Source organism: Vombatus ursinus, unplaced genomic scaffold (genome assembly GCF_900497805.2).
Source record: "Vombatus ursinus unplaced genomic scaffold, bare-nosed wombat genome assembly UNPS02014973.1, whole genome shotgun sequence".
Classification (NCBI taxonomy): Eukaryota; Metazoa; Chordata; class Mammalia; order Diprotodontia; family Vombatidae; genus Vombatus; species Vombatus ursinus.
In genome coordinates this window covers 4,845,827-4,873,589 of record NW_020954751.1, presented here as the reverse complement: position 1 = coordinate 4,873,589, position 27,763 = coordinate 4,845,827, and the positions used below count along the sequence as shown (strand labels likewise).

Sequence of the window (27,763 nt, the reverse complement as noted above, 5' to 3'; positions counted from 1 at the left end):
TTATGAAGGACACATTCATCTAGAGTATTTTGTTTGGTTTGGGGCACCACATTTTACAAAGGACATAGACAAACTGGAACACATCCAGAAGAAAGCAACCAAGATTGGAGAAGATACCAGGGGAGGAGCAGTTGAAAGAACAAGGCCTGTTTAAACTGGAGAAAAGGAGACTTAGAGGAGATATGATACCTCTCCTCAAATATTTGAGACAGCCAGGTAGAAAAGAGAAGAGAGACGTCTGCTGCAGTAGAATGTAAACTCAAGAGCAGATAATGCAATCCATGTAATTCAATGTAATCTACACTCAGCATGAATCCAAAGGGGGAGAAGAGGGGATGATGGGGGGAAGTTGCAGAAAGTAAGATTTAGGTCTGATATAATTCCTACAAGTAACATCACTCAACCATGGAGGGGGCTGCCTAAGGAGGTCTTCATTACAGATCTTCAAGAAAACAGGCCGAGTAACCACTGGTCAGTGTCATAGTGGGTTATTCTTTTCCAGGTACAAGTTGGTCTAGATAATCACTGAGTTCTCTTCCACTTCTAAGATTCTGTGATTAGAGGATGGCCTCTGTAAAATGCGTGAAGAGAAGAAATTAAGCAAGCCCACGAAAACAGGTCAGAATGTAAGAGGAGATGAAATTTCTCTGTCAAAGAGAAAGGAGGACATAGAAGGAATGAAAGGGGAACAGGAAGGGAGATGAACATATGGTCAGTGAACAAAAAGAAACATCAGTAGAGGATGAAGAAATTGTTTTGAGTGAAGTAGAGGAGTCTCACAGTAGCATTCCAGATTGATAGAATTACACAGAGTTGAGAATGAACTTGGAGGTCAAAAGACTCAATAATAGCAACCCATGTTTTTATAGCACTGTACATTTCTCATAGGTGCAAAGGATGAAGCAACTTTCCCAGGGTCACACAGCTAAGAAACATCAAACAGTGGTCAAAATCTGGGTCTCTTTTGACCCCCAGTGCTGTTTACTGCTCCATAATGCTTCATCCTGGAAGACTATCTAGTCCAACTCTTAGCTACAGCAGGCACCCACTCTGCAACATTACTGCAACAAGTGGTCATTCTCTACTTTTCAATACCTCTAGTGACAGGGAACTCACTACTAGGCAATTCATGCACTATAAAGGAACTCTAATTAATTTTCATTGGCATCTCTGGATATAAGATGGAGACCAATAGAAAGAATTAGTAAACAGTGCATTTTCTCCAGAAAAGATAGTTTCCAGTGATTGTTGGTGCCTTGCCTATATGTAAATAAAAACATGGTAATAAAACAATGATCAAACTAGAAAAAGGAACTGTACACTACCATCACACAAAAAAACCAATGAGAGACAAAAAAAAATCCTGATGGGGAGTTTTACAAGAGTATATTTTATAGATGCTTTTAAAAAATTGTTTCTGTCATTTCCTCATGACTTCCTATCCTCCATGCCCACAGAACTTTCCCTTGTAACAAAGAAATATAGTTAAGCAAACAAAGCAATATATTGTCTATGTCTAACTATGTATGTCTCATTCTACATCTGTGGCTTACCATCTTTCTAGTGATAAGAGGAAGGCTATCCTTATATTATTTTGCTTATTGTATAACTTGTTTTCTTGAAGTAGCTAAAGTGTCCATACTCTGATCCAGAGATCCTACTACTAGGCAGTTGGTTGGTTGTTGTGCTTCATGCTCAAAGAAGACCCAAATGACATCACTATGTTGGGGTCAAGGTACAGTGTTTGCAACTGTGGCTGATCAGAACAATATGAACTCAGAAGGCTTTACCACAGGTTGGGTTCAAATAGTCCATGTGAACATTTGGATTGGAAATGGCTCTAAATTTGTGCATTTCTGGTTTCTTTTGAGCTACTACAATTCTGCTTTGCTCATATAACCCTAAAAAAATCACAGATTGAAACAAAGGGCCCATATGCCAAAATATTAATCATAACATCTTATTATTTTTTGAGAGGGAAGTAATTGGGAACAAAGTGGCCCATTGTTTGGGGAAAAGGCTATGTAGGCTTTGGTACACAAATGAAATAAAATTTACTGGGTTGTTAAAAATAATGAAAGTGAAGAACCCAAGGAAACATGGGAAGATTTGTATGAACTGATGCAAAGTAAAGGAGAATCAGGAAAAAATATACACAATGACTTAAACAATGTAAATTGGGAAATACAATAAAAATAAACTGAGCACTGTGTCATGATAATGACCAATCTTGGCCCAAAGAAATGATGAAAGAAAATATACCTCCTTCCTTTCTTTACAGAGGTGGAAAGGCGTGATTGTGCAACACTGCATATATTATTAGACTTGTTTTTTGGATTAGTTAGTTTTGCTGAGCTGAACTTTTTGCTTTCTTTTTGCTTTACAAGGGATAGTCCTCTGGTAGGAAAGAGGAACACGTATGGTGGTGATGTTAAAACAAAAAATATCAAAAAAAGTTAAACATATAAAAATTGATTTTTTTTTACTTTCCTCTGTACTTAATGAGGACTTAAGACAAAGGGATCTGAAAAGGCATTATGATACTTTGTGCGCTGAAATGAACTAATTTAAATGTAAAATAGTTATTAAGCAAGTATAGTGGGTTATATTGAGGTTCAAGATCCAGTTCCTAATAAAACATTAGCTTAAAAAAAAACCCAACATTCTTCACACACACACACACACACACATACACACACACACACACACACACACGTACAATGGTAGAGAAAGCTTCTGTCAAAGAACTTCCAAGTGTTCACAAATGTACCAGTGCTCTTCAGACTTGTCTGAGCAAATTACTCAGGCAAATGAGGCTCAAGCTGTATTGTCATTTATAACTTCTAATTAAAGAAATCACCTGCAATAGAGTAGGAATTATGGGTTGTGCAAAATGCAGGATCAGAGTGCATTTATCTCAGGCTCAAATGGTGAGCTGATAACAAATTTTCCTGATCAACACGTACAACTTGACTAGACTATGAATTAGCCTCATTAGAAGAAACGTGGGACCTCTTTTTTCCTTTTGAGCAGACAAGGCTTTGATCCAGAAAGCTACACACAGTGCCTTTGTTCAAAGCTTGCTGTGATTTTCTGGGAGTTTCCCGCCAAGCAGCACGTCCATCAATATTTCTTAATATCAACAAAGGATTTGGAAGCACACATCTTGCCAAGCTCTGCTAGTTTGGGAGAAAACTGGCTGCAGGCATCAGACTGAAAATATGGTGTTTGGGAATGGTGTTTATGGCTTGTACTGAATCCTGTTCTCCTGCAGTGCCATCACACACCCAATAAGGAGGAGATAATTCAAGGGAATTTGAAGCTGAGTTGTATTAATCAATCAACAAGGATATATTGATGTAATTGAAATAGGGATGTATTTAGAGTAAGTGGCCTTGGTGTCCTTGCTCTCCTACTTACTATCTATATAACCTTGGGAAAGTCACTCTCCCTTCTGGACCTCAATATCCTCACCTGTCAAATGATGGTGTTGGATTAAGAGGTAAAGTCTCTTCTGGCACCAAATTTTACAATCTGCCAACTACCTATTATTACCTACCAACCATGTACCCAGCATTGTATTCAGCACTATGAAGGAAACAACAACAGTCAACCTTCATTGAGTTTACAATAAATGCAGGGAACTGAAGCTTGTCTCATCGGAAACAGTGTGTGTGTGTGTGTGTGTGTGTGTGTGTGTGTGTGTGTGTGTGTGTTTGAAACTCCCTCTACCAAGGCAAATCTGCAACTTTTCTGTAACATAGACAGAGAGAGACACTTCCAGCACCAAGAGTTAGAAGACTTGCCCAGAGTTATATAGGTGGAGGAAGAACAGCAATTAAATGTTGATAACAACCCCTATTTAGAGGACAGACAGCTGGCCTGGAAGCCAGAAAGATCTCTGTTCAAGTCTCACTGATGACATGTATTGGCTATATGACACTAACTAAGTATCAGCATCTCAGACAAGTCCCTAGGACTATAAGTTGCAGAAAAAACACCAACTTGCACTGATAAAAGGGAATTTCTTCACTTGGAAGTTCCTTATCACAGTGAAATCACAGGCCTAACACTTCCCTTCATAACCCACATCCAAGCAGCAACAAAAACATTTTCCTCACAGAGATCCAGTGGGCGAGGCAGGTGATGTAGCAGAAAGAGGACTGTATTTGGTGTCAGAACTGAGTTCAAATTCTATTCCTGATTCTTATGAGTTATGTGACCTTGAACAAATCATCCTTTCTAAGCCCCAGTTTTCTAAACTGCAAAATGGGAGTAGGCATACCTGTCCTACCTACCTCAAAAAGTTGTTGTGAAGAAAACAGTTTGGAAACTTCAAAGTCCTCCACAAAAGTGAGCTATTTTTAGAGACCTTTCCAATATAGAATCACGTTTGATCCCATACCCTCCTTTGGCAACACATTCCAGAGCTTAACAGTTCCTGCTAATTATTATAAAACCCTCCAGTCAAAGCTTATATAATTCTACTGAATTAGGTTCTATGAGCCTTGTTCATTAGTTGTTTGAAGTACTTTAGAATGATGTCAATAATAAGGGAAGACCATCAATTGGGGAATGGCTGAACAAGTTATGATATATGACTATGATGAAATACTATTGAGTTACAAGAAATGACAAAGGGGACAATTTTAGAGAAACCTGGGAAGATGTGTATGATCTGATGCAGAACAGAACCAAGAGAACAATTTATACAATAACAATAATGTAAAGACAAAAACTTTGAAGGACTTAGGAACTCTGATCTGTACAAAGAATGACCATAATTCCAGAAGATTCATGATAAAACATGCTACCCACCTCCTGACAGATAAGTGAAGGATGAAGAGTACAGAGTGAGAAGAATTTTTTTTTTAGCATGGGTAACATGGAAATTTGTTTTGCCTGACTGCACATCTTTGTAACAGGGGTTTTGTTTTTCTTTCTTTCTCAATGGTGGGAAGGAGAGGAAGAACAATTTTTGATGGTTAAGTTTTTTAATTAAAAATAAGGGTAGACATTTCTGGAGGACATTACCAATCATTTTTTTCTCTGAGGTAGGTAGTGTAGGTATTACTATCCCCATTTTACTGAGGCTTATAGAGGTAAAAATGACTTGCCCAGGAACACATAGATAGTCTACTCAAATACAGATCTTCTGATTTCTGATCTAATGCTCATTCAATGATTTAGGGAAACAGCATGATATAGCGGATTGACGATGGACTTGGAATAAAAAACAAAGCATTGAATCCAACCTTTGACACTTCCTAGTTGTGTGAGCTTGTGTAAATAACTAAACCTCTCTGAGATTTAGTAACTTGCCAAAGATTACCCATTTGTTAAATGGGTATAATATAACCTATGGTATTTACCTTACAGGGTTGTTATGAAGCTCAGATGAGATCACGTTCACAAAGTGCTTGGCAAACTTTAAAGCTTTTATAAATGTCAGGAGCTTTAGATTGGTTTGGTGGTTGGTTTTGATCTGGACCTATGATTTCATCAGTGTGGGGAATCTCTAGTGGGGAAAATTCATTCTCTGATGGAAATCAGTGTCTGTAATTTATAGTCTAAGATAGTTTTCTAGGGCATTTCTTAAGCAGCTAGTATGGCACAAAGAAATGAAGTGATTGGCCCATGATCACCCACCCAACAAGTGTCAGAGGTTGGAAATGAAAACAAAGTCTTCCAGATTGCAAGGCCAGCCCTCCATTCACTTTGCCATTCTGCCTTTCAAATGCCACCACCACCTCACCACCACCACCACCACCACCACCACACCACCACCATCATCATCATCCTCAATAGTACTAGTACCCCAGTACTTCCCTTTATCCTTATCTAATACACTTTCATCACATCAGCTCCCTTCCTTACATAAAGGATCTGTGACTTCTTGAGCAACAAGACAATAACTAAATCTATAAGTCTTAGAACAATGGCATCTAAGTTAAATAGAAACAGGAACTACTAAACCATCCATAAGGATCCCAAAATGTAGGCCACATATTGACTTAGAAAACCATATATTGATATTATGTTCTATTGTATTTTTATTTATTTTGCTAAATATTTTCCCATTACATTTTAATCTGGTTCCGTTGCACTAAGTAGTGTTGTGAGGAGTATTTGACACCTCTGTCTTAGAGAGTTGTGACTGAGGCTCAGAGATATTAAGTGACTTCCTCAACATTCCATAGCTAGTGTCAGAGGTAGGACCTAATCCTGATGCCAAGTCCAAGATTATATTCACTATCCAAGCTCCCTTTCTAATTTTAAGTCACTTGTAATAAATTCCATTAATCAACAAATCAAATAGTATTTATTAAATACCTACTAGGTAGCAGGCACTGCTCTAGACCTTAGGAATCACACAGTATCTATTCTCAAAGATCTCCATTCTAAAGGGGGCAGATGTATATAAGAATGTGCAAAAATATATATATATATAAAGAGAATATATACAAATCAACGCAAGGGAGTTAAGGGAAGAAAGCATTAGCAGTTGGAGGGATCAGGAAAGATATATAGGTGGCACTTGAGTCAAGTCTTGAAGGAAGAGAGGGATTCTATTGGATGGCACTCATAGGTTCACAGGATCATAGAGCTAGACCAAACCTTAGAGGCCATTAAGTCCAACCTCCATTTTACAATGGAGGAAACTGAGGCATAAAGAGATTAAGTGACTCACCTAGGGTTGTGTAGCTAATGAATGCTGGAAGGAGGATTGCACCTCAGATCTTCCTGAGTCCAAGTCTAGTACTCAGTGAAGTGAGAAGGGAGTGCATTCCAGGCATGGTGGAGAGTCAGTGTAAAGGCCTGGCATTGGAGATGGAGAGCAATCTGTGAGGAAGAGAAAGACCAGTTTGGCTGCATCCCAGAATGCAGAAGGGGGAATATTGCTCAATGAGGCTGAAAGGATAGGTTGGAGCTGGGTTGTGAAAGTCTTCAAAAGCTGAAGAGAAGAGTGTATATTTTATCAATAGGGAGCCACTAGAATTGATCAGGTAGGGGAATGACACCGTCTGGTCTGTATTTAAGGAAAACCACTTTGTCATCAGTGTCGAGAATGGACTGGAGTAGAGAGAGACCTGAGACAGGGATACCAAATCAGAGGCCATTGCAATTATCTGAGTGGGAGATAAAAAGGGCCAGATATTATGTGGCCTTCAATAGAGTAGCAGGTAGGTGGCACAGTGGATAGAGTTTGGGACCTGGAGTCAGGAAGATTCATCTTCCTGAGTTCAAATCTGGCCTCAGACACTTACTAGTTGTGCAACACTGGGCAAGTCACTTAACTCTTGTTTGCCTCTGTTTCTCCTCTGTAAAATGAGCTGAAGAAGGAAATGGCAAACCACTCCAGTATCTTTGCCAAGTAAATCCCAAACAGACTCCTGAAGCATTGGACACAACTGACATGACTGACAAAAACATCAGCAGAGAGAAGGGGTCAGATTCAGGAGATTCTATGCAGGCAGAAATGGCAACTTATTGGATGTATGGGGGTAATACAGAATGAGAAATTCTGGATATTACTGATCTTAGGAAGCTGAAGGACTAGAAGAATAGTGGTACCTTTGACAAAAGTGGGGAAATTTGGAAGAAGGGTGGGTTTTGGTGAGGGTGAACAAGTTTGTTTTGGATATTTTGAGTTTGAGATTTCTGTGGGTCTTAAATTATGATTGTACAGAACAGTTGTACAGTTCTGTATCTGCACTGGTAAAAGGAGTTTCCTCACTGGGAGTTCCCTACACCAATGAATGATAAGTTTGGTGTGAATCTATCTGTACATTCATCCATGCATACAGTACACATATACACATAATACATACATACATGTACATGTATCTATATGCATATATACATATATATGTACATGCATACATATAACACCACAAAGGTGGCTTTTTTTTTTAAAGGCAATTGGGGTTAAGTGACTTGCCCAGGGTCACACAGTAAAAGTGTCAAGTGTTTGATCTGAGGCCGGATTTGAACTCAGGTCCTCCTGACTTCAGGGCCGGTGCTATATCCACTAAGGGTGGCATTTTTTGATGACATTGATTCAGGCCTTCAAGGATTTGTGAATTGGTCAATGGGTACTCTAACAATTTAGATCCAGCCTTCCTTCTGTCCTTCCTTCTACTATTCTAAGACTACAAGTTTCAGATCAGTTGTCTCTCTGCATCAATTGAAAGAGATTCTTCATCAAGAATTCCCTATAGCGATGAAATCACAGGTGCCAACCAAGAACCAAACTCCAAACCAAACTTGTTATGAAGGAAATTCTTGTAGGACTTGTATTCACTTTTATTTTTTAGGATCATAGAACTTAGGGCTGAAAACTGACTGGGATTATCTACTGCCATTCCCTCATTTTACATATAAAGAAACTGATGACCAGAGAAGTCAAGTGATTTGTCTAAGGACACAAGTAATAAATGGCAGAACCAAAATTCAAACCTGGGGCCTCTGACTCCCAAGCCATCATCATTCCTAGCACAGTACTTGGCATATAATAAGCACTTAATAAATGCTCTTCAGTTGTTGTAATTACCTATTCCAACCAATCTAACTTTACAGATAAGGCAATGGAAGCCCATATAAAGTGCTTTACTCATGGCCACACAGGTAGCACTGTAGGAATCCAAGCTGGGGTTCAAGGCCAAATTTTCTGGCTTCAAATTCAGTCCTTTCCCCCCAACTCCATGTTGCCATCACTGGCTGTAAACCATAAAGTGCCATGAAAATCTAGGCTGCTGTTATCACTTACTATGAATCTGTGATTTTTAAGGTCAGGGATTTAAAAAAAAGGAAGCAGCTTCTGGAAACTACAGAAAGAGGAAATGATGGACAGTACAAGAAATGAGGAACCTTTGATTTAGGACTTCTTAGGGGAAAATGGGAAGGGTGTGTGGCTTAGCAAGAATGTTTGACTAAGAGCCTTGCATTCAGTTCACTTTTCTGTGTGTCCCCAATAGCTAAAAAAAGTTTGGCATATCAAAAGCTGGAAGTCAAGATAGTCTGAGGCTTTGGCTTTGAGTGGGGCAAACAAACAAACAAAAACCAGAATTTCACACACGAGCACACAAATAAACACTTCCTAACCGAACTAATCCACTCATCCATGGGATTGGTGTTTGGGAGACGAGGTGAATTTTTTTTTTTAAAGAGAAGAGGACAAAGGGGAAGAGAAAAGGAAGGTAGTAAGGAAGAGGAAGGAAGGAGGGGTTTTCTGACATAGTTTATGGTCAGTCAGAAGGTGGGAAGCAGAATTAGAACTGCCAGACAGTATGATACAGTGGACAAAAGCTCAAAATTAGGATTTAGAAGATATGCCCCTCACTGTCTCTGTGACCTTGGGTGAGTGACTTCCCCATCTCTAGGCCACAATTTCCTGGTCTGTAAAATGAGGGAGGAGGTTGAACATGATAATATCTAAGTTCTCTTCAGCTCTAAAATGTGATAGTTCTCTGGTTGTTAGATGGCTGCAAGGCATTGAATCAATTAATCAACCAATCGCCAATCAGTCACCAAGCATTTATTAAGTGCCTACTCCTTGTCAGGAACTGTGCTAATAGGTGCTTGGGATATGAGTGCATAGAATGGAACATTCCCTACCTACAAGGAGCCTACATTTGAATAGGAAGATGACAGGTATCTTTATAAACATAGGCAGCATATATGTATATATATTTTTTTATACATATACATGTATACATATTTTTGTATATGTGTAGTGAATAAATACAAATATGTACAAAATAGTTAAATATGTAGTAATTGAGTAGGACAGCACTAGCACTTTTTGGTGGGGGGGACAGGATCAGGAAGGACTCTTGAGTGACTTTAAAGGAGGAGACAGGACAATATGAGGGAGAGGTGAGGACAGAGTGAATTCCAGGCAGGAGGACTATCGGGGCAAAGGTAAAGAGATGGCAATTGAATGCAGTGTGTGAGGAACAGAAAGAAGGCTGGAAGTAATATCACATCAGATTGGAAAGACAAGTGGGGTCCAGGTTGTCAAAGGCTTTACAAGCTAAACAGAAGGGTTTATACTTTATCCCAGAATCAGTAGGCAGCCATTTGAGTTGGTGGAGTAGTGAAATCACATGGTTAGATCAGTGTTTAAGGGAAATTAACTTTGCCAGCAGTGTGGGGGATAGACTGGAGTGATTAGAAACTTGAGGTAGGGATATCGATTAGGAGGCCATTGAAATAATCTAGCCTGGAAATGATGAGAGCCTGAACTAAGCTGAGTGAGTAGAGTGAAGCGTTTGGATGAAAAGAATTGAAAATGAGCATCACATTAGAGAAGCATATGGTAAGTGTGGGCACTATAAGGTCTAACCTCTAAATGCATGAAGAAATGAAAAAAGCCTTTGCTGCAGTCTTCCTCTCTCTCCCTGTCAAGCAAGAGTTAAAAAGGCCAAGGTCTCCCATCGCATCCTGGGTCATCATTGGTCATCTTGACTTACGTCTTGCCACTGGACTCTGATGGCTCTGGAGGAGAGAGTGAGGCTGATGACTTTGCACAGCTCTGCCTCACTTAAATCCAATTCACTTTCAATCTAGACATCATCCTCTTAACGTCATTGGTCCTCTTCAAGAATGAAGAATGAACAACATTAAGCAAGCTCACTTCAGTTCGACAAAAGAGAGTGAGCCTGGGTGTCTCTCTCTGTAGTCAAGTTATCAGAACTAAAATGGGGTTGTTTCAACAGAAAGATCAAATATTTTCGTGAAATCAGGACCCAGAGCAAGGGATTCAAGGGATTTGGAAAGGGTTGGGGAAAAGGATGACACAAATCAAGGAATCTGAAGGAGGGGAAGAGGGGAGGGTAGTGAAAAAAGAGAGAGGAGAGAAAGGGAGAGATAGAGACAGAAACAGAAAGATAGATATACAGAGACAGACAGAGACCCAAGCTCCCTCGGTGTCCTGATTGTTCTGTAGCCATTGCTATACCCACCAATAGGAGTTTTTGAGGCATACTTCACAAAGAGCTATCCATTTCCCACCCTCCCACCTGGAAGATTTCCTAAGATGTGCATACCATGTTAGAGCTTATGGACTGATTAAAAAAATCTTTTTATTCTGAACTTAACAAACAGCAAATTATGAACCACTTAAATAATTTATCTCATTCAATCCTTGTAATAACCACATATGGGAAGTAATGCAGGTATTAGAAGCCCAGTTTTATAGATGAGGAAACTAAGGCATAGGTCAATGATTTGCCATGAGTCCCATTGTTGGAATGACTTCTCACTTCCCCTCTGCTGCTCTAAATTCTGCTGGTCCTTCAAGACCCAGCTGTTTACATCTACTCCATGAACCCTTATCTAATTAAAATCATGAGGGTTTTCTGAATGACTTGTATGATTATATAATCTTGCCAGTGCACCTCTGACCACATTCCTTTCCAGCTCAAGAACTGTCTGTGGCTGCCCATTGACCAGTATAGGATAACATACATATTCCAAAACCTAGCATTTAAGACACTGTATAGTGACTCTCTTACCTTTTCAGACCTACTTTGTAGAACCATCCTTCATATACTCAAGGTTCCAGCCAAACTGAGATTTTAAGGAAGTTCCTTTATAGTGTTCTGTACCCTCCCTCCTTTGTGCTTTTGTGTAGGTTTTCCCCTGTGCCTAGAAAGTGCTCTCCTCACATCCCTGCCTTTGAAATCCTTCTTTCTCTTTGAAGCCTATCTAAAAAGCTGCTTCCAAAAACAAACAAACAAAACAAGCCATGTAAATAAAAAACAGTGTCATCTCCTCCATGAAGCCTTTCCTGACTCTCTCAGATGAAAATTATCTTTCCTTCCTCACATTTTCTTGAAACACTGTCCGGATCTTTTCTTTGCATCTACCATACTCTTCCATCTATCATATCAACCTGTTCACATGTCTTTTCCCCTCTAATAGATCATAAGCTCTCTGAGGTCAGAGATAACGTACATTTTCATCTTTGTTATCTCTATCACCTAGCATAGTGCCTAATGCATAGTAGGAACTTAATAATTATTTCAAATTCAAATTAATTGCAATAACCCATCTTGGTCCTACAAAACAGCAAATGAAACACACTTTCTTCTTCTTGATAGAAAGGTGGGGGGGTAGGGGAGGGAACTTTGAGATCAGAATGCTGTGTGCATTATCAGATGTGGTTGTTCTATCCTTAACTTTTTTTTCTCTTTGTTTTAGGGCAAGGTTAGATGGTAGAAGAGTCTATCAGGAAATGCTTCTGATGTAAAAAACAGAAAGTATCAACGATACATAATTTTTTTCTGTTGAATTTTATTTGTTAAATAAAATTAGCCTACTCTGACCCATGAGGAGAAATTTCTTCAATTCTGAATATCAGAAATGGTACTGCCTTCTGGAGCCCAGAGAAATGTGAGTAAAAGTAGGTGGTCAGCAGTAAGGAGAGTTGCTTTCATCTGTTTTGTCTAAATAAGAAATATATTTCAATTTATTTGAAAGTACAGACCCCTCCCTCACCCCTCCCTGTACCCCCTCCCCTCCCATAGCTCACCTCCTAAATAGAGAGGAAAACAGAAAGGGGTTTCAAAAACACTGATTCATGTGAAAGAGTCAATTTGAGGGCTCCCACAGTCTAACAGTCACAGCTGAGGAAGAGAGGCATTCTGAGACATCCAAATTTATTGTGGAAAAGGCTGCTTGCTCTCTACAAGAGGGGAGGGAGATTTGTGAGGTCAGAAAAATGACAGACTGGTCTGTTGAGAAGAGGGAGAGGGGACTGCCTCACCCCTGAAAAAATAACCCTAGGAATCAGGTCAGGCCTAAGCAAAGCATGTGGCGGTTTAGGTGGGCTGAGATGCAAAGATGTGGGTCAGGGCTGTCTCCGAATTCCTCACACTGTGGTACTATTAGGTCTTGGATAGGTTCCCACAACTCATGAAAAGTTTCTCCAGTGCCTCTCCTGGGATCTTTCCAATGTCACACAAGGAGCTTTGTATAGAGGTTCAAAGTACCTAAAACTGGTTTTTGAAAAGTTTAATGGGCAGGACCTCTTGACGTTTTGGAGTCCCAAGCAACTGATAGAGGGGGTCTTAGGGCCTCTGACTCCATGTCTAAAACAGCCAGTCAAATATCCAGGTGAAAGTCATCATACTTCTTCACCCGGGAGAGATACTACATCCCCAGAGCATCCTGGGGATGTGAGGAGCATCTTGGCATAGGTCAGAGGGACTGGTCAACTCTGGGAGGTCTCTCTCAGTGCCAACTTGAGTCCAGTCTAGAACTCAAAGAAAAGTCTTGGGACAACATTGTAATCATTTAAAGTTAAGGTTAAGCCCTTTTGCAGTGATGGTATGGTAGAAAGAATACAGAAAGAATAATGGTTCTGAAGTCAGAGGATTTGAGTTTAAATCCCACTTTTGCTATTACTATCTGTGTGATCTTGGACAAGTCACTTAAAATCCCTGGGTCTCAGTTCCCTCACCTGTAAGATGAGAGAGTTAGACTAGTTGTCTTCTGAGGTCCCTTCCAACTCTAGACATATAGGCCTATGATTCTATGGTCAGTCCTTTCCCCAAAACACTCGGCAACAGTTTCATTTGTATTAATTTTCTCTTAGATGTTTTCTTCTACTGTGCAATACAAAACAAGTCTACATGTATCTATTAAGCCCTACTAGTGTAAGTCATTGTGTTAAATGCTGGATATGAATCCAAAGACAATTAAATTCAGTTCCTATTCTCAAAGAACTTACATTCTACTTGGGGGAGACTGATATTCATGAAAGTAGTAGGGTATGACACAATTTGGCCACTGACTTTTTACCCAGTCCCCAATAACCGGTTCCCTATCTTTTGCAGTGCTCCTGGAAAGCATCCCCGTGGCATGAGGGTGAAGAAGGTCACTGCTTCTGCTAATGACTTGCTCATATGAAATAGTCCAGACTTTTTGCTAGGTGTTCAAGCAAAAGCTGAATGATCATTGCCCAGTGAAGCTGCAGAAGGTAGGGTTCCTGCATCAGACAGGGAATCCATTACCTCTGTAATATTTTAGAATTCAATATATACTTGGAACCTATAACCCAGTGAACCACAGATTCATAGACCCTTAGAGTTGGAAGAGATCTTAGAAGTTATGTAGTGCAAGCCAAACAAGAATCCCCTCTAAGATATTGGTATCTAATCCCTCTGACAAAGGAGAACCCACTATACCCCAGGGCAGCTCATTCCACTTAGTGATAGCTTTGATTGTTAGGAATTTTTTTCCATGTATTGCAATGAAGTCTCCCTCTTTGTGACTTCTATTCATTGCTATGGTCCTGTGCGACCAGACAGCAAGTCTAAATCCCCTTCCATATGGAAGCCTTTCAAATTATTTAAGCAACTGTCATGCTCCTTCCTGAATCTTCTTTTCTCCAGGCAAACATCCCCATTTTCTTCCATTAAACTTCATATGATACGATCTTGAGGCTCTTCCCCATACTGGTCATCTTCCAGATACTTTTGATCTTTTTGGTGTACTTCCTTAAATATGTCAACCAGGACATAATAGCTGAAGATGTTTTTCTGACCAGTGCGTAGCACAGAAGAACTCTACTGCTCTAGTCCTGTTCACTATTTATCCCTAACTTCCATATCACCCACTAGTGGCTCATGTTGAACTTATAGAACAGTATGAGTCAACCCCTGCCCAGATCTTTTTCATGTGAATTACTGCCTAGCCAAGCATTCCCCATTGTATACATATGAAATTGATTTTTTGAACCCAAGTGTAAGACTTTTCATTTCCCCCTATTTGATTTAGGTGGTTTAGGGGCAGCTAGGTGGTACAGTGGATAGAGTGCTGGGCCTGGAATCAAGAAGACTCATTTTCCAAATCCAGACTCAGACACTTATTAGCTATGTGACCCTGGGCAAGACACTTAACCCTGTTTGCCTCACTTTCTCATCTGTAAAATGAGCTGGAGAAGGAAATGGCAAGCCACTCTGGTATCTTTGCCAAGAAAACCCTGAATGGGGTCATGAAGAGTTAGACAGGACTGAAAAACAACTGAACTCAATTTGATTTCACTTTATTCAATTCAGTCCAATGTTCCAGGGCATCAAGATTTTTTTGAATCCTGACTCTTCCATCTAGTGTTAGCTATCCCTTCTATCTTTGTATTAGATGAAATTGTGATAATCATTCCATCTACATCCTTATGCACATCACTGAAAACATATTACATTGCACAAAGTTGATTAGATACCTGGATCTCTGCTAGAAACCCGTTTCATGGTTGACATTAATAACTAGTCTTTGGGTCTAGTCATTGAATGATTTCTAGTTCCATCTGAATATACTGTTAATCTTGGCCACAGGAATAGTATGAGAAACATGGTCAGAATTTCTTAAACATTTTTTTTCATTCATTTATGTTTCACACAGCTACCAAAGTGATTTTCTTAAAGCAAAGGTTTGACTGTTTCATTCCCATACTCTATAACCTTTAGAAACTCGCCAGGAACTTCTAGGAACAGATAAACTCCTCTGGCATTTAAAGCCTTTCAAAAGTTGAATCTAACCTACCTTCCCAGTCTTATATATTATTCCCTTTCATTCATTCTATTGACTAACCAAACCAACCTTACTGTTCTTCATATAGAACATTCCATCTCTCCATTCTCCATTTAAAAAAAATTAAAAATACTTTTTATTTCATTAAACATTTCCCAATTTCATATAAACATTTTAAAACATTCATTTAATAATTTTTTGAGTTCCAAATTCTCTTCCTCCCTATTGCCTCTCCTCTACCAATTGAGAGGACAAGCAATATGATATTGATTATACATTCCACTCTCCTTTTTGATGGTCATCCCCCAGGCCTGGAATTTGCTGCCTCTTTACCCCCATCTTTCTGAATCCCTAGTTTCTTTGGAGATTCACCTCATTTCATCTTCTACAAAAAGCCTTTTCTGATCCTGATGGCTGCTATTCCCCCAACATAATTACCCCGTATTTGTTATCTCTGCCTATATAGGTACATGATGTCTCTCCTGATAGGATATAAGTTCCTCAAAGGCAAGACCTATTTAATTTTTGTCTTTGGATGTCCAGTGCCTAGCACAATGCCCGACACATACTAGATGCTTAATAGAAGCCTGCTAATTGAAGCCTTGATCCACACAAGTCTTCCTAAATTTTTATGAATTACTAAGTGTCGTTTCAAATACTACTCAATGATATTCATATACCCCAATTTTATTTCACTGGATAGAATATTCCTCACCTTCCTACTCAAGGGCTGCTCTTTAGAGGGGGCAGGGTAGGGTGTGTGTGTGGGAGGCTATCCATGGTTTTTGTGGCCAGTTCTTCTTTTCACTCTTGTCTCATTTATTTCTCCTTGTCCTCCTTAGGATAGCCATCCCATTTGTGGCAACTTCATAGAATGTTCTACAACCTTAAATGGAGATTGAGCCTGTGCTGTCTATGAACAAAAACAGCAGCAGCTACAAACCTGCAAACTCTGGGATGCAGAATATTTTATTCCTTGGCCAGAAAGGTTTTGTTTTACTGAACCAAAAAATTCTACTTACTCTTCCCTTATCTGATCTCTTGGCAATTTGTTTGCACTTAATAGATTCTAATTTTTTAAAATCAGTTATTTGACATTTCTTTCCGGTTAGTAAACTTTGTATCTATTTAAAAAAAAGGTGGTTGAACTTGTATGCACCTAGTTATTAATGTTTTCTCCCCCACTAGAAATGTGAACTATTCATGAAATATTAAATGAACTTGAAGAAGGCCTCTAGCACTTTGGGCAGCTCTACGAAGGATTCAGACAAAGACATAGACAGGAGTTGCACAGGATGAGAGAAATGTGGATATATGTATGTTAATGACAGGGTCAATTACAGGCTACTGAATCCTCCCTTCAGGGAATACCTACCTCCAGCCCAACTATTTTCTCTTTTTCACCCAAGAAGTACACACTATAAATTCCTGTGTCCCATTTCCTATTCTCTTCTCTTACTTAAACATGGAAAACTGTCCAAAATGGGGAGAAACTCATATAATTCCAGGGGAATGAATTGCCTTCAGGAGGCATTGTGAAAACTGTTTAATAAGTTAATTCTTTTTGGAAAATGGTGTTAATCTTGTTTCTCCAAAACAGCAGCAAAAAACCCAAACAAAACCCCTCCAAAACTTCCTCCCTTTTTACACATTCCATCACTAGGCCAGACTGGCTCAGGAATCCCCCTGGGGTATGCCATTAATTTCCAAGCTATTCCACAAGGTGTACAAAGTCATTTTAACTCTCTCTTAGCTTCCCCTCTATCTCCCTCCCCTCCGACTCTTTCCCTGCCCAGCCCTTCAGTTCTTGATTGTGGTCACACACAAAGGATTTCACAATGCCTATAAACCCCTGGGACTCTGGAGTGGTTTTAAGGGCCAGTTTGTATTATGGTCAAAGTCAGCCTTGCCCTTCTGGTAAGAAGTTGGCACCTGGCCTGTAGTCAGACCATTCCCTAATTGGGTAAAATAAAGATAGGCTTATTAGGAAATTGGAACACTTCCCCACAATTAACAGAGCCAAGTTCTATTTCCACCAAGTGTTTTCCTGATGGCTTGGGAAGAAGTAGTTTTCCTAGTGAGAAATTTTCCCCATTTTATTTGCTAGTCCTCAGTCAATGATAAAAAGGTGACCCCTGCTCACTTTCATACTGGGGCACCTTTGTTTTATCTCCAAGCCAACACAGGGGAGGAACCAGGCAAATTGTAAGGTAAGGCTATGTCCCTAGTTTAGACACTTAAAATTGCTTAGAGAGAATCTATCAGTGATGATGCCCTTTGAATTAAAAATATACCAAATTTAGAGCTGAATTTCAACCTCAGAGGTCACCTAGTCCAACCCTCCCTCATTTTGCATGAAGAAAAGGAGAGGTTAATACATTTGACATGAAGCAGAAAAGGAGATTTGACTTCGAATCCAGTGCTTTTTTTTCCCATGGTACCAAGCTATCTTTCAAACTGAAGTGTGACGTGGAACCTTCATTGGTGACCAGGATCAATGACTGGAAGGAGAGAGTTCAGGAAAAAGTATTAAAAGGTTTGAAGGATGTTATGAAACCAGGAAAGGATGGATTGTAGTCATCTATTTGAGCAAGGAGAAAGGTGATTGTCATCTAGCACTGGCGCCTGGGACATAGTAGGAACTTAATAAATGCTTGTTTGCTTGATTGACAAAAAAAGAAGCAAGGTTGAAGATAAAACTGAAAGTCAAGAAACAGTTGCCTTAGGAGATAACAGTGGCTAGGCCATAGAGAAATAGACTTGTATGGATAAAGTACTTCTCCAACTTTGGAATAGTGCTTAGCACACAGTAGGCATTTAAAAGTCAAGAAACAGTTGTCTTGGGAGATAAGGGTGGCTAGGCCATGGAGAAACAGTACTTAGCACAGTACTTAGCACATAGTAGGCACTTAAAAGTCAAGAAATAGTAGTCTTGGGAAATAAGGGTGACTAGGCCATAGAGAAACAGTACTTATGGCACAAGTGTCTAGCACTTAATAAATGTGATTGATTGGGTGAAAGGGGAACCTCCAGAATTTGATATTATCACTCATATGGAATGAAGACTAGATTATCTAGTTCAAATCCCTCATTTGACCATATTTATTTATATAGAGGCCATTGGGGTTAAGCGATTTGCCCAGGATCACATAGCTAGTAAGTGACTGGGGCGGGATTTGAACTTGGGTACATACTCCAGGACTGGTGCCAAATCCCTTTTTAAAGGGAAGAAAACTGAGGAGTGCAGAGATGTAAATGTCTTTAGATCCTTAATGAGCATTCAAAGAGCTAAACCAATCTAAATACCATAGGTGTGTTTGGGGAGGTGGGTATGTTTTTCTTTTTAGAAGTCATTACTTTCAAGTAAAGTTGACTCTACTAACCCTGTTTTTTGTTAGGCTCAACCTTACTTCCTGAATCAATGAGAACTCACTTACAGACAATTAATGAACCATAGGTAGTGAGGACAGTTGACACAAAAGGTTTGAATGCTAAAAACATCCTGATTGTTAGTCACTAAAATGATTAGAAATGTATTCATTCAACCAACATTAAGTGCTTACTTACTGGGTTTCCCTCATTTGAGGTCTTCAGGCAAAGGCTGGGTTGGATGACATTTATGTCCTCTTGTCCTAAAGAAGATGCTTTTTCATGTATATGTATGGGCTGTTCTAAGTGTCAATACTGAAATCTTCTCCAACTCTGGAATTCCTAGAACTGTCAATGACATTAAGTGAGCCCTGAGATGTGGAATTTCAGATTAAAGTTAAAAGCCAGAAATTTTTAACCTTAAGAGGTTACCTAGGTAATCCTCTAGATTTAGAGATGAGGAAACTGAGGACCAGAAAAGGTTAAGTAACTTACCTAAAGTAACACCCCTGGCTTTAGTGGCAAAAGCCAGGGGTTGGATTGAACTCAGACGAATGCCATTAGTTTTCTCACGTGAATCTTTTAAACTTGATACTTACGTAGTAGGTTTTTTGTTTTGCTGTTTTCTAGCCATCATCAGAAGTGCTTCAAAACCTCAATTGTATCAGTTACTGCAACTCCTCACTCAGAAGATTGCTTAGGCAATAGAATATACCTAGGATGGATCTTTTGGGTGTTTATATAAACTCTGCATGTATTTTTTACTAACTAAATTGTAGGAACTCTTTTCACTTAAAGTTTCAGCACTTCAAGGAGGTCCCTTCAAGCTCTACTTTAGACTCTGCTACTCTCTTTGTCAGATCACTAAAACTCATCTTGACCAGCTGATTTCATCCTGGATCAGCTGTGAGGAAGTGTTCTTCTAGCCCTGAGAACCAAGGTCTCTTATGTTTTGACCCATTTCAGAAAAGAATACTAAAGTAGTTCAAATAGAGGAAACCTTTGAATACAATCTCACTTTATCCTCTCCTTCCTCCCACCCACTTCCACTTCAAACCCAGATCTCCAGATTCCTAATTAGTAGGCCAAGGTACTTATATCAATAGCGAAAATACAGGAAAACAGCAAAAAAAGCTACTCAGGATTTGGCGAAATTATATTTGCCAAATATTTATTTTTTTCTAAAACGCAATATCAAAATCAATTTTAAAAAGGAAAATGTACTTAAATAAAAAAAAACAATCGATATAATACATGGAGGAGGGAACTTAAGCATAAAAAAAGTGTTCTTTATGCACAAACTGAGGCAGTTTAGAGGTTATGGTCAAACTTTTCAGTTCAAAAATTTGGCCAAGGTTGTGTAGTTGCATGTCATGCAATGGCAAAACTGTTCATACTTAATTAATTTTTGCCTTCTACAGGATGAACCTTTAAATGAGTCTTTGTGAAAACAAATTAGAAAAGATCCCACCCGCCCTTATAACTTATGCACAAGAGTTCTGCAGCCGTTCAAGTTTGAGTTTCAACTGAAGCTGTTCTTTCCTCAACAGCTCACTCTCTGTGGACAATTTTTGCTCTTCTGCCTGGATAGATATGATATAAGCTGTGGCCTTTTTGAGGATGACAACTTTGGGCGCCTTCTCATTGTTCTCTAACTCGGGGATCTGGTCTCGCAAGGCGAAGAAGCTTAACTTTAGTTCGTTTCTCCGCTGGCGCTCTAAGACATTGTGCGTCCTCCTCTTGTCATTCTCTTCCGTGTCTGAGGACCTGGGGCTGGCACATTTTCGGTTGTTGCTAATTTGTTTGAGAATTCTGCCACTGTCCAACTTAATCCTCTTAGCAGAGGGATAGTCTTTCTTTGTGGAGGGGGGTGCAGCATAGTTGTGCTGATGTGTGGGGACGTGACACCTCTTCAAGACTAGGGGGCTGTGGGGAGGTTTACTGTGGCCTCCAGCTGTGTGGGAGCCTGATTCGGATCTTCTCGTAGACGGCTGCCTCTTTTCCACTGTAACGACATCAATCTCTTCCTCATCCTCTTGTTCTTCTTCTGCAAGACAACAAATAGAAATCATTTGGTTAACAATTTCTTCCCAATGACCATAATGAAATAACAGATGTGAAAGCACCTTGGTTGAGCTCAAATCCAAAATTAATTCATTATTTGAAAGTGGAATTCTCTATAAATAAGGGAGCATATAGCCCACAAAGAGAATACAAGGATCATGTCATGTCTTCTAAAGGCTCATTCATCCTCTTCTCTCCCCATTACCTCTTAACTATGATGTTTTTTAAAAGGGTCTGACTGCCCCAGGAAAAGCAGCCAAGGTGCAGTATTTGGTAGGTGAACTTTGTGGATACTGCCAAACTTGATAACAGACAAAGAAAGGAGGATGGGGGTAAAGGTAGAGATTAAGGATCAATGACTAAAAAGGATTTTCAGCAAGGGAAGGCCAAGAATGACAATAGGGGGTTACAGCAGAGGCAAGAAAATTACAATTTACCAGAATACGACAACGATGCCAATTCTTACCTAAGACTTAATGAGGCTTTGGACACACCCAAAGCAAAGCATTCTCAGCACCTCCTATTTTAAGGGGACTTTATGAAGCACCCTTTGGGCAGTGCAAATGATAACAGCACCTCCCTACTTTACGGGAAGTGGAAAATGGAAAAAAAAAAACCTGGCAATTATGCCAAAAGTTCTGAGTGGGGAGGGAAAAAAAAAAAGACCAGTGTTGGCACTGAACTGCTTTCTCAAGTTTTCGAAATAGGCTGAGAATATCCCAACTTCCCAGCCCATTCAAACTTTAGTCACTTTCACTAGCACCACCCAGACTGCTGCCCCTCCCCCCCTTAACCCTTACAATCCCAAAGGTTCAAAGGAGGGCAGAATTAGTGTTGCGGGAAGGGAAAGGGAATAATTTATTAAGACAATAGAAAAGGGTGATTACCTCTCCCCTTTCAGAACCTTCTTTGCTTATCCCAGGATAGTATTTAAAATGCATTAGGGAACTGAATAAGCTTGAGGAGGGTTGAAAGATAAGTCAGGTAGGAGTGGAAGGCAGACCAAAAATGGTCCTGGGTTTAGAAAGGGAGTGTTCCATTTTACCTAGATGTAACCTTCAAAATTTCTTTTCCTTCCAACTTTCTTTAAAGTGTTGTCAAACTGAAGTTATAAGGGCATTGAAGAACGTTAGGGGGTCCACAGGTAGACACTCTCAGGGCCAGGTAATAAACAGGGTCATCTTAACTGACCCCAGGGCAAATCTAGTTACCACAGGCAAAGGCCATCAAGCCCAGTCCCGGGGAAAGTAGTTCAGCTTACCAGAGTCGCTGCTGCTGCTGCTGCTGCTGCTACTGCTGCTGCTGCTGCTTGTGGTAGGTGGTGTGTCCTCACAGAGTGCCAGGGGCTCCGGGCTGGACCGGGGGGAGGAAGCCACCGAGGACATCATGGAGGAGGAGGTGGAGGATGTGGAGAAGGAGGAAGAGGAAACCGGGGAAGTACATCGCTTGGGCGAGCTACTTTCACTGAGCGGGTAGGGGAAGACCACGGAGGGGTCAATGCACTCGGAGGCCGCGGTGTGCATGTCTTGCAAGTAGAGGCTGTGCGTTGGCGGCGCGCTGTGCCGGGGGGCCCAGGAGCTGTCTTTTCGAGTCGCCTGGTAGGAGGCAAGCTTTTCAGAAACCAGCTTGGCCGCAGCTGAGAAGCCGCTCCACATGCAGTCATGAATGATGATGGACTTGACGAAGGACTCGTCGTCCGGGTCGCAGATGAAACTCTGGTTGACCATGTCTCCCCCGAGCAGCTCAGTCACCATCTCCAGCTGGTCCGCAGTAGAAGGCACGGAGCCGCCTCCTCCTCCGCCTCCACCCCCGCCGCCGGCGGATGAGGACGAGGAGGAGAGGCTGGAGCGGCGGCTCGGCGACAGGGGAGGCGTGGGCAGCAGCTCGAACTTCTTCCAGATATCCTCGCTGGGAGCCGGTGGCTGCAGCTCGCTGTGCTGCTGCTGCTGGTAGAAGTTTTCCTCTTCCTCGAAGTAGAAATAGGGCTGCACCGAATCATAATCGTAGTCGTAGGTTTTGCTAGGGGAGCCGGCACTGAGGGGCATCTTGCCTGCCTGGAGTGGGGAGGGGGCGCACACAAAGGAGGGGGAAGAAGCACACAAGGAAGAGAACAAGAGTCTGAGTTAATCTAGGCTGTGCTTCCAAGGAGAGCGCAACGAGCGCAAACCCTCCACTCCCCAAGGAAAAAGTACACACAATGCATAGAATAAAATAAAGCCTCCTTCTCTACAACCCAGCTCACGCACATACACGGCGAGCTGCGGTCGCAGCGCCAAGTCAGCTGCTCTCCCCCAATTAACCCCGGCTAAGTTTGCGCCAAGATCCAGCGGGTGGCAACAGTTTGCGTCGGGCGCCGGGCGGCCACAATGGTGCGCCCAGCCCCGGGGATTCAGTTCCTAACACTCCAGGAAGGCGAAATCCTCCCCCGTCTCCTTCAGAGGACTAGGGGCGGGGAGTTGGGGGGGGCGGGGGCGGGGGCGGGAATGGGATCCAATAAAACCGTATAAGCAAAGTTTTGCGCCACCTGAAGGAAGAAGGAGAAAGGCGCGGCTGGGCTGGCAGCTGCATCTCCGGCCCCCTCCTCCTCTCCCTCCCTCCTTTGCCTCTCTCCTCCTCCTCCTCCCCGCCCCCGGCTAAGGGGCTCCCCTCAGCTCCCTTTCCCATTCCCACTACAGCTCTCGCCGGCTTCTCCCCTCCTCCTACCCCCGCCGGCGCCTCCTCCTATCCGATCTTCTTCCCCGCCTCCTTACTGCAACACCCCCCCTCCCATACCCCCCACCACTAACTAGCGTTTGCCGGCTTCTCTCCCTTTCCCAGCTTTTCACCCAGAGCAGTCCGGGGGGGGGGGGCGAGAGAATTAAAAAAAAAAAAGAAAGAAAAGGAAAACATTGGCATTATGTGGGGTGGTGGTGTCCTTTCTCCCCACCATCCCATGGGGGGTGGTGGTAGTGGGTTAGCAGCTGTTCTGGAAAAGCATTCAGCCCGCTAAGTCTCCCCCTTCCTCCCAGGTCGAAAAAGCAAGGGTGGGGGGAGAAACACGGGGGTGGCGGGATGAAAAGAGTCGGCTGGGAAAGGGATTCACCCGATTTTTCTCAGAGCAAATGATTTCCAGGAGCTCCTCTCATCCATCCAAAAGCCGTCTCTTTCTTTCTCCCCCCACTCCCCGTCCCGGTTTGTTTTAAATAAGTCTCTGGACACGTTTTTAGAAGATCTGAGTTCTAAGTGCTTAAGGAGAGAGAGAGAGGGAGAGGAGGAGGAGGTGGGTGAGTTTTTAAATGTAGTTTTGGATTTGCCGGTCTGGGGAGAGCCGCAGTATCTGTCTGACTGTCAGAAATGCGCTAAGCCCAAATTTAAATACCCTCCTTTCTCCCAGCAAGAGTCAGGCTGCACAAAGCACTCTCTCTCTTTTTTTACACACACACACACACACACACACACACACTCACTCTTTCTCTCACAGACGCAATATGTAATTCCAAGTAGAAGGCGAAAGAGCTTTATGCCCAAAGCTATTACTCCCCAACCCGTCCCCTCCAACAACACCAAAGGGGGATAAAAAAGGGGAAAAAAAAAGAAAGGAAAAAAAGGGGAAAAAAGAGAGTGCAAGAAAAACCGAAAAACGACAGGAATGGCCCAAACTAGCTTGCTTCTATACATTCACAAGAGATGTCCAAATGTCGAGACGATCAGGAATGCAACACACACACACACACACACACACACACACACACACACACACACACACACACACACCCGCTACTTCGACTGTCTCCTTCATCTTGACAATTCACCCCAAATCTTGCTTTGGGTTCTCCCCGCCACCCTCCTGCTTCAATAGGATCACTCTTCCCCAAAGTGTCACCGGAGGAAAGACAAGGGAGAAGAGGGTGAAAAAGCACCCCTATCCCCCCCCCAAAAAAAATCAGGCACGGATTCGTCATTAGCGAAATATTTTCAAAAAATTTAAAAAATAAAAATAAAATATGTTCTCGTACTTACCAGGAATTCAGCCAGTCGAGGGGGATTCAAGTCTTCTTCGGCAGGGGTGAATCGCCTTTAAGGAGAGAGGACTGAAGTGTATCAGTACAGAGGCAAAATCCACTCTCCTCAGCCGGAGTCTTTCTCCTGTATTGTAAGTTCCAATGCAAAGTATTCGAGTCTCAATGCAATACAAAGTTTCTTCGTTGCAGCAGTCAGCGGCAGAAGGGGGGAGCGGGCGGGGATAAGAGGGAGGGGTAGAGAAGGGGGGGAGAGAGGCTGGTAGAAAGAGACGATCCCCCTTCTCACTCTCAGCGCTCCCCTCTCTCTTCGCTCCCCTGTCTGTCTCTCCTTTGCTCTCCTATTCTATGCCACTCTCCTGTATTACTGGAGAGAGTCAGATAAAGCTTCTAAAATCGGACTTTTTATACCACCAAGGCCAGATCCATCCGCCTATCTTTCCCGCCAAACTCAGGCTTCCCTAGTACGGGAGAGATCCAGGAGGAGGAGCCGGAGCTTCTGCCCCTGTGGCCGTAGCCACTGCAAATAGACCGGGAAAGCTAGCCCCAGTCAGGTCAGGGACGGGGAGAAAGCAGGGGAAGAGCTAGACTGGGGGGCGCCGCTGCAGACTTGGAGTCCAAGCTGAGAATTGCTGCCAAGGGGTCTTCCGCCCCAGAGACCCTTGCATTATAAAGCAGAGGTGGGCGGGGATTTGCAAGAAGGGGATTTTTTTTTTCTTCCTCCGCTTTCCTTTTTTTTTTTTTTTACACCACTGCACTGCATTGAACAGAGTAGGGGAGGGGCCATTTCGCCAGTAGAGTTGAAACGCAGGCTTACCATAAGTAAGCCTCATATAGTATAAAAGGATGATACTATGGATATGATTAACGTTTTTTTCCCCCCCATCTTGGTGTAAAGGTGAAAATTCTCCCTCCTGTCTGTCTTTTCTCTTTCTCCGATTCAGAAGCACTTAAGATTTTCCTGCCTTAAATTTCATGCCTCTCATTCATGCTCCATACTGTCTCCGCAGAACAGCTGAGTTTGAACGATTTGCAAAACACAAAACGTACACAGACACACCATGTACGTCTCATTTCGGATGTGCAGCTTACTAAGGCTCGGGAAAGGAGAACATTTAGGGAATGACGATAGAAGTGGCATTTAAACGTGGAGGTGGAAGGGAGGAATTAAAATAATATACATTATTGTTCAATCGATGGACTAAGTGCATTGCAATAATGAAAGAAAACGATTCGGCGCCTCCGACCTAGGGAACCCTCTCCAATCGATGGACAGTTTCCCCCCGCATAGCCAGGCTGGAGGCAGCAGATCCCGTCTCCGAGCCTCCAAACCAATCCGGAGGAAAAAGCAACCCGAGGCCTGGGGACAAGCTCGAATTCCTGGGGATGGGCACTGGACCTGGGCGGAGTGGGTGGGAGGGGAGGAGGTAAGCAAGAACTAGGACTGCCCAGGGAGAATATTGACTCCTCAGTTGGAATCTTTCCCTTCCCCCAGCCTCCCACCTAGAAGGAACTGGTTTCAGCCTCGGGTTTATTTAGGAATTGCAGAGCCTATCTGCGCACCACTGCGTAGCGCGAGTCTGCCGGTCCAAGCCCCAGTTTCCCAGGGAAAGGAGGGAAAAGGAAGGCGCACTGGGAGGGTGGGGACGACCGGACCGGACGGATAGCTGCGGACACAGCCCCTGTCCAGCAGTCGAATGGGTTGTGGGTACTGCGCTGAGAGGCGGCCCAGGGGTGGGGTAAGAAGGGGTGAGAAGGCAAAACCGTTAACTCTTTCCTTGCCGGAAAAGTCACCCTATCAATTTCTGATGTTTTCCACTCTGGAACTTTCTTTCATCTTAATATTGTGATTTTGCAAATGCCCCCCTTCTCCCAGCAAAATGCATTTCCCCAACATCAAAGGGGCGCCCCTATTTCTTCCTTTTCCACTTAGCGGGGGCTAGGGTTATTTAAATATTGGCTGCATTTCAAGTAGCAATTTCCACTTAATAACCACTTAACCACCCCCCAAAGCCTTAAATCTTTGAAAAGTATATAAAATGGAAGAAGGGGTGGGCGATCGATTATTCATAAAGAAGCTGGCAGTAAATAACCCATGGGAACCTTGGAATCAAGATTAACCAGGACCGACCTTTTTCTTCCGCTCCCTTCACCCCAGCAATTTTTAGCAAACTTTCTCATCCGAAAAGGAAAAGGGATATTTGGGGCAGTCTATGCACTATGAGCTTTTTATTCCCTAAATTAAACTTATAGATCGGTGTTCAGCTGCTAAATTAATTACTTCCTCTCCCCCCTCCCCCAAAGGAGAGGGCTGTAGTCTGGATTTAAGAAATGCAAAAGTGACAGTTTGCTGCAGAAACACACCCAGACTATAGTACCCCTTCATGCAAAGAATGCTGCAAAGCATTATGACTCTGCGTTCTCCCTCCCTCCCTCCCTCCCTCCCTCCCTCCAGGACTACACCCTCTCTTTCTTGGAGCCAGCAGCGAGCTAACGTGAAGTAATTGTGCCCTCTACTGGCGACAAAGATGACTGCTTTTAAATTCCAACCGGGAGGGGGAGGGGCGGCTGACGCAGGCCTCTCCTCGCTCTTCTGAACCCCCAGTTGTTGGCTCCTAGGTTAGGGCCGATCCTCCACCCCCTTTCTACCTACCCCCTCCAGACAGTACGGGGAGCAGAGGAAGAGAAAGATTAATCGCTAGAGGGAAAAGTAGCTCAGAGACACCCACCCAACTGGATCAGACGTAGTGAAAATTAACCCATCAGTAGTCACCGGTGCCGATGTCCATCAC

The 27,763-nt window shown here is 42.3% G+C and overlaps 1 protein-coding gene across 1 annotated transcript; it reads right to left on the bottom strand.

The window, feature by feature from the left end:
- Positions 1 to 20,086: 20,086 nt before the first annotated feature.
- MYC (MYC proto-oncogene, bHLH transcription factor) lies at positions 20,087 to 25,608 on the bottom strand. The gene is made up of 3 exons (XM_027845513.1): positions 24,973 to 25,608; positions 22,235 to 23,027; positions 20,087 to 20,956 (listed from the first exon to the last, which is right to left on the bottom strand). The coding sequence occupies exons 2-3, from the start codon at positions 23,016 to 23,018 to the stop codon at positions 20,394 to 20,396; spliced, it is 1,347 nt and encodes a 448-aa protein (XP_027701314.1). The 5' UTR covers positions 23,019 to 23,027; positions 24,973 to 25,608; the 3' UTR covers positions 20,087 to 20,393.
- Between the last annotated feature and the right edge of the window lie 2,155 nt (positions 25,609 to 27,763).